Source organism: Vespa velutina, chromosome 22 (genome assembly GCF_912470025.1).
Source record: "Vespa velutina chromosome 22, iVesVel2.1, whole genome shotgun sequence".
Taxonomy (NCBI): domain Eukaryota; kingdom Metazoa; phylum Arthropoda; class Insecta; order Hymenoptera; family Vespidae; genus Vespa; species Vespa velutina.
The window spans coordinates 1,067,501-1,077,500 of record NC_062209.1 but is presented as its reverse complement, the minus strand read 5'-3'; the positions used below and the strand labels follow the sequence as shown (position 1 = coordinate 1,077,500).

Genomic DNA, 10,000 nt, shown 5'->3' with positions numbered 1-10,000 from the left:
GCACGTCGCCGAGACACATCCGCCTACCGACACCAAACGGCATGAAATACTCCGGTTTACAGACCTTTCCTTCGGCGGAAAGGAAACGAGTAGGACGAAACTCCTCTGGTTCATTCCACAATTCCGGATCCATGTGTACTGCATGTAATAGTGGTACAACTTGTGAGCCAGCCGGTATCGTGTAACCGTTCAATGTTACATCCCTGTAAGATAAATTTAACAAGGTGGGTGATTAAGAAGAGAAGGGAGTCTTTTGAATAAATAATATATACATATATATATATATATATATATATATATATATATATAAAACCAAAACAAAAGAAAAGAAAAGGAAAAATAAACAAGTCGATATATAATCGTCTAACGAGAGATTAATGGTGAGGCGTGATATCTTTGTCGTTTCTAATGGCGGACACGTGTACACTTAAGTAAGTTAATAATGTAGTTTCTCACTTTCGAGCAATGAAACACGACCGCACGATACGTCTCTTGGATTTCTTGGCTCCTTTGTTCGCGCACACGATGGAAACGGTGTCGTCGACCTCGAACCAACCAAGCCCGAGTAAAGGTGGGCCCGGCCGAAAAGCAGACAGGGGGCCACGCACCTTTGCTTTCACTTTTGCTTGCCGAATAATCGGCAATCGCGAACGAACGAGATTCCGACATTATAGCAGACTACACGCGGAACGCCTTCGTAGAAGGAAGACCGAGTGGTCAGTTGTGAAATCCCGATTCGAATTCCCGCCCAATCGAACGGACACGCCGATTAAACTTTTACTCTTCTTCTTCTTCTTCTTCTTCTTTTTTTTCCTTTCTTTCTCTCTCTCTCTCTTTCTTTTTTTTTGTATCGATATCAAAAGACAAGACAATGAAAAAAAATGTTCTGAACTGTTCGCTCACCTTGTGGTAGCATGAGTCGTTCCCAACGGGACGATGCTCGATCTTCTTAAAACTTCGAGGATCGTTGCCTCGGTCACCGGAAGAAACGGTAGATCCTCCAATGCCGGCATTCTCGATCTTCCGACTACCTGATCCAATTCTTCCTGTACCGCTTTAGCAGCCTCGGGGTGGTGCAACATGAGAATCACTGCCCATTCCAATGTGGTCTTGACCGTTTCCATGCCGGCGGAGAAAAGATCTCCGAGAATCTGTTGCATTTGACGATCTGCGAATGGGGAAATGAGAAACGGAGTTTTTAGAGGCAAAAAAATAAAAAGAAAGAAAGAAAAAAAAAAAAGGAAAAGAAAAAGAAAAAAAAAACAAACAAAAAGAAAAGAAAAAAAAGAAACAATGAAAGCAAAACATGAAAGAAGAAAAAAAAAAGAAGAAGAAGAAGAAGAAGAAAAAAATTACACCGGAAATAATACGTATTGATTTTGTCTTTTCTTTATTTTTTCTTTATTTATTTATTTTTTTTTTTGTCTCTTTTTCTTCTCCCTCTCCTTCTCTCTCTCTCTCTCTCGCTCTCTCTTTCTTTTCAGAACAAACGATCTCGATTACTCACCGTGATTCTTGCCTTGAAACAGCAGTGCCTCGCGTCCTTCGGCCTTAGCCTTCTGGATTTCCAAGAGATAAGCGTCGACGAGATCGCGAATGTTGTTCTCGTCGAAGGTGACTCGATGCTGGTCGACCGTTTCTTGAAAGAAATCAGCCATTTCGGCACGATTCTGCGAGATCTTGTTTTGAACTTTTTGAAGACAAGGAAGATAACGCATAATCGGGATAAAATTAACAGCCGCTATACTGCCGAATAACTTGAATCCTTCTTCGATCAGATCCATGAACCTTTTGAATCTCGAATCACCGTGATGGAAGCGAACTCCCATGATGATCGAACAAATCACATTGCTGATCGACATACCGAGGGAAGGTGATACGTCCGTCGGTGCTCCTTGTCTCGACAATAAACCTTGGATAAAAGTATCGACCTCTCTCTGTAATCAAATCGCGATCGCGTTTCGTTCGTTATTTTAACATTTCACGGTCATCGACATCGATATATATATATATATATATATATGTAAAATTCGTTTTTTGCACGATCGAGATAACGATAATCGAAACGAAGAGAGGGGTGAAAAAAAAAAGAAAAGATAAAATGAAAAATGGATAATGAACATTTTGATCGATCGATACTAAAACTCACCATAATTCTAGACTCCATGATCTTCTTTCCAGCACCCATGTAAGTCATTCCGAAACTACGAAGTTTCTCATGAAGGAACCTTCTTTGATCCTTCCACATAGCTCCCTCGGTATTAATGACACCTATGAAAAAGAATAAAGAGATCCTAAGCCGTGCGAACTCACGTATGCGGTACACGCGGATACTCGTTTCGTTTTCGCGACATCAGTGCCGATCAGTCCGACCTATCGCGCGGACGATCGATTACAACATCGCATAGTACGAGTTAGCATTGACCGAGAAGTTGAAACGAGAGAGGTGTGGAAACGATGCGCTAAAATAGACTGTGATCGATCCATCGATCTATCGCGATCTATCGCGATCGATATTCGCGAAGTCTCAGAAGTAAGAGTAAGAAGTAAAAAAAGAAAAGAAAAAAAAACAGAAAGAAGATGAAAGAAAGAAAATAGAAAAGAAGAATGCAAAAGGACAATTTTCACGAAACTAACGAATGGTATCTCGGATTAGTTAAAAACTTATCGATGATATATAATGATCGTTTGTACACTCACCGTATCCACCGAGGATGTTGATGAATTCTGTGTGCGGTCTACCGCTGAACTCCTCGCGACGGAAAGTATCGCGGATAACCCGATAATCGCTTAAAACAACGACGAGTTGTGTTCCGAGGCGTGCGCTAAACATCGAGCCGTACTTCTTTGCCAGCTCGCCGTACTGTAGGTGGACGTCCCCTTTGAGGAAAGGTAGGTAGCCAAAGACTGGCACGCCCCACGGGCCGGGCGGTAGGGTACGGATGTACCTCAGCCACTGAATGCACCTCACAATCAGGAGTACACCCAAGAACACGAGGAGGGTGTATAGAGCCTCGATCCTGGTGCCGCCCATCGCTTTCCAGATCCACTGTGCCGCGTGTTCCACCAACATATTGTCGAGTTCGTCTTTTTCTTGTCGATAAATAGATCCCGGTTGTAGTGTGAACGATAGTCGATAACTAATACTCGATACAATCGATCGGTACCGTAACGATATACACTCAAGTGTTTGTTGCTTCGCGGTATCACCAATTTTATATATATATATATATATATATGTTGTGTGTGTATATATATATATTTTTTATATATGTGTATATATATATATATATGTATCTATATATATATCGTTGAATGAGGTAAGGGGCCCCTCTCTTTTTCTCAAAGACGAATGAAGAGAAAAAAGAGAAAAAAGTAAAAAAAAAAAAAAAAAATAGCGAAAAAAAAATAAGAAACAACAACAACAAAAAAGATAAGAAATGGAAAAGGCCGATTCCCGATATATCGCTCTAGCACGCGACTCTTCTCTCTTTCGGGCGATCCTCGAAAGCGTGCGCGTGCGTTTCAGAGGATCGCAATCCGTGATACTACTCTCTCAACTACCGATCCTCGTCGGCGGGCGACTCGCTCGCCACTCTCGCGTGAAACGATCAGGAGTACGCCAAACGAAAAGAGAGGATATATGGAGTTGGTTAAAAGGGAGGGGGAGAGAGCTCTTGATAGAGACTGATAGGAGCGAGCGAGAGAGACGGAGAGAGGAATAGGTGATATGAGACTAAGATTGAGAGAGAGAGAGAAAGAGAAAGAGATAGGAAGAGGGAAAAGAGAGGAGAAAAGGAAAAAGAGAGAAAGGGAGGAGAAGAAGAGATAGATAGATAGATAGAGAGAGAGAGAGAGAGAGAGAGAGAAAAAAGTCGGTCACAGCCGCAGCCGAATTCGCCGGCGCTCGTCACGTCGGGAGTCGTGCGAGCCACGGGAGGATTGAGTGTGTACTAACATACACCTTCTTGTCCTTGCCTGTCTTATATAGTGACTCATCAGGCAGCGGCCCCACGGCGGCCCCTCTGTGCGGCGGGGTGGGGGCGCCCCGTAGATCAGCGGCGGCAGCAGCAGCAGCAGCAGCAGCAGCAGCAGCAGCAGGAGCACAGAACGGCACAGCATAGCATAACACAGTACAACAGAACAGATCACAGAACAGTACGGCAGAGTACAGTACACATGGCACAATATACAATAGAAAAGTACGGCACGACGAAGAAGAGGCACGATAGAACGCAGAATACCTTAGCATAGCACAGTACAAAAGTAACAGAAAGAGTAACAGTTACAACAGCAACAGCAGCAGCAACAGCAACGTTTGCAGTAGCACACGTTGAGAAGATCATTCGGGCTTCGTCACGTCGTACAGTAGTGAGGACTCAAGAGGGGAGGGGAGAAAGGGGCAGAGAGTACGATCGTCAGCCACGAGGGTGGTGGGCAGAACACGAGCGAGGGTGCGAGGGCGGACCAAACCCTCGGGCCCCCCGCGACGGACCCCGCAAAGTCCGGAGAGAGTCCCTCTGCTGAATGGTGGGGGTAAATGTGGCTTCTCGCCACGGAGAACCGCTTCGAGCACTCAGACGGCGCGATGCGGCGCTAGTGAGCGCGTCGTCCGCTCCGATAAAATATTTTCGTATATTAAAATCCTCATGCCATATAATGGCAATATATCTTCCGCCTTTTTATTACGACGTTATTCTCGCATTTAATTATAGTGCGGATTGTCAAAAGGAAGTGTGCAAATTTTGAGTTCCATTTCTATTTTTATTATTGATTGTTATTTAACTCGAAAGAGGCGTCGACGATTGGTTCATCGGTAACGTCGAACGTCCTGATATCGAGCGATCGTTTCGTTCGTGTAATTTCGTAATCCCGATGTGTCAAATGTTTAATATTTCAACCAATGATCTCCCTCACGCACGTTTTATAACTTACGAAGTCAAATCATACGGTACGGCACACGAGTACGTATGTACGTATGTTACGTATGTATATATATATATATATATATATATATATGTATGTATTAATATATGTATGTATGTACGTAAAAAAAAATAAAATTTTTGTGCGGATACATTTATAAGTGTTGAGCTAACGAAATAATAATATTTAATTAAAGAAACGACGAACGTATTTAAAGATTTCCGTCGATCGTCGTTCTTAATCATCGTAGACGTTTTTTTCCTTTTTTTTTTTTTTGTTTTCTTTTTTTCCTTTTTCTTTTTTATTTAATGATTTAGACGTGGTATCAACGCGTAAATAAACGATAACGAGGTATCACTTTAACGAATCGTAAAATACGAATGGACGAAAATTTTTGGTACTAACCACGCACGAGAGAAGCACGTTACGAAGAACGTCTGACCTATTTGTGTATATTTATTCGTCCGGTACGGTGCAACCTGTCCAAATAAGGGGAACCGCATTCGGACAAACGATACCGGCCTACAGGCCGTGCAAAATGCTCGTCCATCCTCGCCATAACTGGCGAAAAGCGCGCTCTCCTTCCGTTCCCTACCTGTTTCTCCTCTAAGGGTGAGTGAGTCACTTCGTTCGTGGATATTATGATTTAAAAAGAGAGAAAAGAAAAGGAAAAAATAAGAAGAAGAAGAAGGAAAAAAAGAAAAAAAGCACAGAAAAGGGAAGAAAGAAGAAGAACAAAAGAAAAACAAAACAAAAAACAAAGAAAGAAAGAAAAGAAAAGAAAAGAACAATAATAAATAATTAATTAATTAATTATTGTTTCTATTCTCTCAATTAAATATACTGCTTTTTTTTTTTAATTCTCTAAACGACGTTTAACCGGTAGCCACTCGATAACTCTCTCTCTCTCTCTCTCTCTCTCTCTCTCTCTCTCTCTCTCTCTCTCTCTCGCTCATTGGTGCCGTCGATAACCGATTTACATCGCATGCGACTTATCATTATCCTTCGTTTTACTCGGCACGTACTTACTTACTTACTCGCGCTTCAACGAAAAAAAAAAAGAAAAAAAAAAAAAGAAACATTTTATTGCGATTCGATAGCGATGTCGTCATCGCTACGGTCGTTCTGGACGTTCGTATACGTATGATCCTTGAAAGATTATTATTGCGATTGAGAAGAACGGCAATGATTTTATTCGGAGCAACGACACCTTCTTATCGGTGTTGTAACAGCAACGAGTGAGCGATGATGACCCGAAGGCCATTTGCTATTCTCGAAAACTTTTTATAATCCAGGAACCATCAGATTAATGCCCAAATTAATGCCCGAATTAAACCCCAATATAAGTTCTTGCTTACACGTGCTCATCTCTAAGTGATTTGAACGAATTCATTCTAAATCTAATCCAATCATTTCCTGTTCTTCTACGATTGATCGATCGATCAATCAATCAATTTTTCAATGTTTATATATATATATGTATGCATGTATATATATATATATATATATATATATAATATAATATAATATAATCATTCCATCAGACACTCGAAACACCTACAGAATCGGATTACAATGGTATTCGTATGTTACGCAGAAAGCCGATTCTCGGACGGAAATCATTATAAAAAAAAAGAAAAATGAGAGAGAGAGAGAGAGAGAGAGAGAAAAAAAGCAATGAAAAGAAAAAAAAATCTGAGAAACGCGAACATATTCGAAATAATGGATCTAGGGATAATGCGCTTTTAACTTTAATCGTAGGCGTAGCCAAGCAAATAATCATGGCGATGGCGATACCAGAGCACACGAGCTTACTCTCTAAGAATGCAACACACGTTTTCGAGATTGCATTCCTCGGTCGTTGATCCAAAACGACGTCGACGTGACGATTCTTCTTCGTTGATACTTCATTGTCGTTTTCTTCGTCGATTTCTTCGTACCACGGGAAAGAGGTATCGATTCCTGGAAAAGGAACGTTCAAGATGAGAGAATGAGTGAAGGAGGAGGACACGGTCTCTCTCTCTCTCTCTCTCTCTCTTTCTTTCTCTCTCATTCTCATCTTAGCTATGATCATTTCAATCATCCTCAAGGAGCATATCGATACTTTGTATGCGTCAAACGAGATTAAAAAACGTCCGTTTGACGACGAATTAAAAAGTAAATTCTTATTGGTATTTAACAAACGAACGAATGATTTTTAATTCGCACATGCATAATTAAGATTTCTACTTTTTCACGATGTACGATAGAAATATTTTTGCAGAAATATTTTTAATATAAACGAAATATATATATATATATATATATATATATATATATATCGTTCGCTATGATTCACGTTGATCTTCTATGATACAAATTTTTTCGATCATCCTGAATTATATCCATCGCCGTAGTGCTTTTCCTTTTTCTTCTTTACTTCTTTCTTTTTTTTTTTTTTTTGATCATTTTACATCATTAAAGCACGAAAATTAATTTGAAAAGAACCGCTATGACAACGAAAAGATAATAATTTTTATTTCTTTCGTGCGAGCCAACGGAGCAAGCGTAACACGACGAAAGAAATGGGGAAAAAAGTTTTCCTTTTGAGAAAATTCTCAAAGTCGAAGTAAATCTCTCGTTGGTCTTTCGACTGATTTCATGATTGTGAAGCAAAGTGTGGACGTTTTAAGAAAGAAAAAAAGAAAGGAAAAAAAAAACAAACAAACAAACAAACAAACAAATAAACAAGCAAACAGAAAAAAAAAGAAAGAGAAGAAAAGAAAACAGCAGAACCGACTTACTCGCTGACGCGATACTTTTTCGTTAAAAATGAAAGGAAATATCGTGAAAAGGAGCGCGGTTTTGTTTTACTCGTGAAGGTAAAAAGTTGAATGAACTCTCCTTGTATATGAGAGCCCGTAGCCCGAAGCCCAAGCCCGGCGAGTGCGCGAACGCGAACACTAGTACAAGTAAGAGCGCACGAGCATGATCGCGCGAGCGCGTTAGCGATAAGATCTCTTCTTCCTCCGGATCTTGTCTTTTTTTCTTTTATCTTTTTGCTTCCTTGGACGTGAATGAAAGCGGGGAGGAACGCGTTCGTTGAGTTACAATAGGAAAAATAGTATAGTCGTGAAACTTAAAGAAATAAAATAAGATGATTTCATCCATGAAAAGATTGAACGGGGTTGAGAAGAAAGAGAAGGAGAAGGAGGAGGAGGAGGAGGAGGAGATGGAGGAGGAGGAGGAGGAGGAGGAGCATAGCTTCGTTTCTCTTGACATCAATCGTTGAAGATGAACGTAGATAAGGATGAATGGTAGATAAGACGAATAAGAAAGACGTAAAGAGGTAAAGTAAAAAATTTAAATAAGTAAGTGAGTGAGTAAAGTACTTACGTGGAATGTAAATACGAAGAAATAGAGGTAGGAAGGAAATACGAGGGGTACAGAGAGAGAAAGAGAGAGAGAGAGAGAGAGAGAGAGGGGTGGGGGAAAAGAGAATATAAAAAAAGAAGAGGGAGACGAAGAAACGCGGTCTACGCTCCGTCTGTGATCGCTTCAAGGGTGAACGACCGTCCATGCGGAGGACGTGTTACTCTCTTCCAATCGAACGAGAAGAGTATGTCTCTTCTTTCTCGTACGAACGCTCTTCGGGCTTCCACTACGGCGTGAAACTATCGCGAAAGTCGCCTATACTCTCGGAATCACCATTGTATTTACTCGATTTAATCTTTTGATTATCTATAGAAATGAAATCCTCGTGGAAATATAAAAAATGAAAAATAAAAAATAAAAAGGATATTAAACGATAGAAATTATAATTGAAAGGTTTATCTACCGATAAAATATCTTTTTCATGAAATTAAATATTTATTATATTTAATAGAACCAATAGATGATATTCATATGCAATTGCATTAATTAAGATACATATATATATATATATATATATATATATACGTAATAGAAATTATCATTTTAAGAGGATTAACGAAGGAATGTATTCATTTATTTGTTCTTTGTTTTTAATATTTTTTTTCCTTGGTTTTTTTTTTCTTTTTTTTTTTTTTTTTTTTTTTTTTTTTTTTTTCCATTTAATTTAACAAATCTGTACTTTTTTTTAGAAACTTCATATACGAGTATCACGTTTCACTCACGTTTCGCTCTATAACCTTCTATAACTAATATAATAAGAATTTCTTTACGTTCTACAATTAACATTAAATGTAACATAATTTTGATCGAAATTAAAAAGAATTAAAAAATTAAAAATTAAAAAAAAAAAAAAGTAAAAAAGAAAAGAAAGAGAAAGAGAAACGAACAAAAATTAATTGTTATCGTACATTCTTTTTTCTTTTTCTTCTTTTTTGAAAATTCATCTGAGTCTCCTTCGAGACTAACACACACACACACACACACACACACACACACGCACGCACGTACGTATCTAATAACTTTTACATGATCTCATAGTAAATCGTGTCTGTTCGTTCAAACTGCGTCGTTTTTAAAGGGTTAACATGTCAATTAACGAAGCCTCTTGAATCTTTCGTACCGCAATCTTCGTTCCACCGTGTTCGTAAACGAACCAATTCGTAACCAAGTGTGTCTTCTTTTCGTTTATTAATTGAAACACAGGCTGGTCTCTTCCTCGTGGGGATACATAGTCGGAGCCGTTTGATCCAGAATCCTTCGTGTGCTCGTAAAAGGTCGGCGGTCGGTCAATGAACCCGACATACACGACAGGGTTCCTACATACGCGAAGTACCATAAGCGTCAAATTTAAAAGATCGAATATATATATATATATATATATATATAGCCGAGAATAGAACGATTCATTTTCTTCTTTCATTTATGTTATCTTTTCTATTCTCTTTTTACTTTTTCTTTTTTTTCTTTTCCAATTTTCCCTCTCCCGTTTTTATTATGTTTCATTTTTTTAACCTTTTTCCTTTTCTTTTTTTAATTTCTTAATCTCTCTCATCCATCCCTATCACCAATTCAATCCAACCCAATCACCCGCCACCCCCCCCTCTCCCCACTCCGTCCTCCCGTCCGTCCGCGCCAGTCGCGATCTAATGGCGAGATTATA

General features: G+C 39.3%; 1 protein-coding gene and 1 long non-coding RNA gene across 2 annotated transcripts in view; one reads left to right on the top strand and one right to left on the bottom strand.

Moving 5' to 3' along the window:
- Positions 1 to 3,969, bottom strand: part of LOC124956543 (cytochrome P450 18a1) — a 4,629-nt gene extending 660 nt beyond the window's left edge. The window contains exons 1-5 of the mRNA XM_047512500.1: positions 2,701 to 3,969; positions 2,150 to 2,271; positions 1,508 to 1,937; positions 904 to 1,168; positions 1 to 203 (exon numbers count right to left, since the gene is read on the bottom strand). The exon at positions 1 to 203 is cut by the window's left edge and continues 660 nt beyond it. Of these exons, the coding sequence (XP_047368456.1) occupies positions 1 to 203; positions 904 to 1,168; positions 1,508 to 1,937; positions 2,150 to 2,271; positions 2,701 to 3,073 (1,393 nt within the window). The 5' untranslated portion in view covers positions 3,074 to 3,969. The remainder of the gene's footprint in view (positions 204 to 903; positions 1,169 to 1,507; positions 1,938 to 2,149; positions 2,272 to 2,700) is intronic.
- Positions 3,326 to 10,000, top strand: part of LOC124956549 — a 7,854-nt gene continuing 1,179 nt past the window's right edge. The window contains exon 1 of the long non-coding RNA XR_007103289.1: positions 3,326 to 4,951. This is a non-coding gene — a long non-coding RNA (uncharacterized LOC124956549). The remainder of the gene's footprint in view (positions 4,952 to 10,000) is intronic.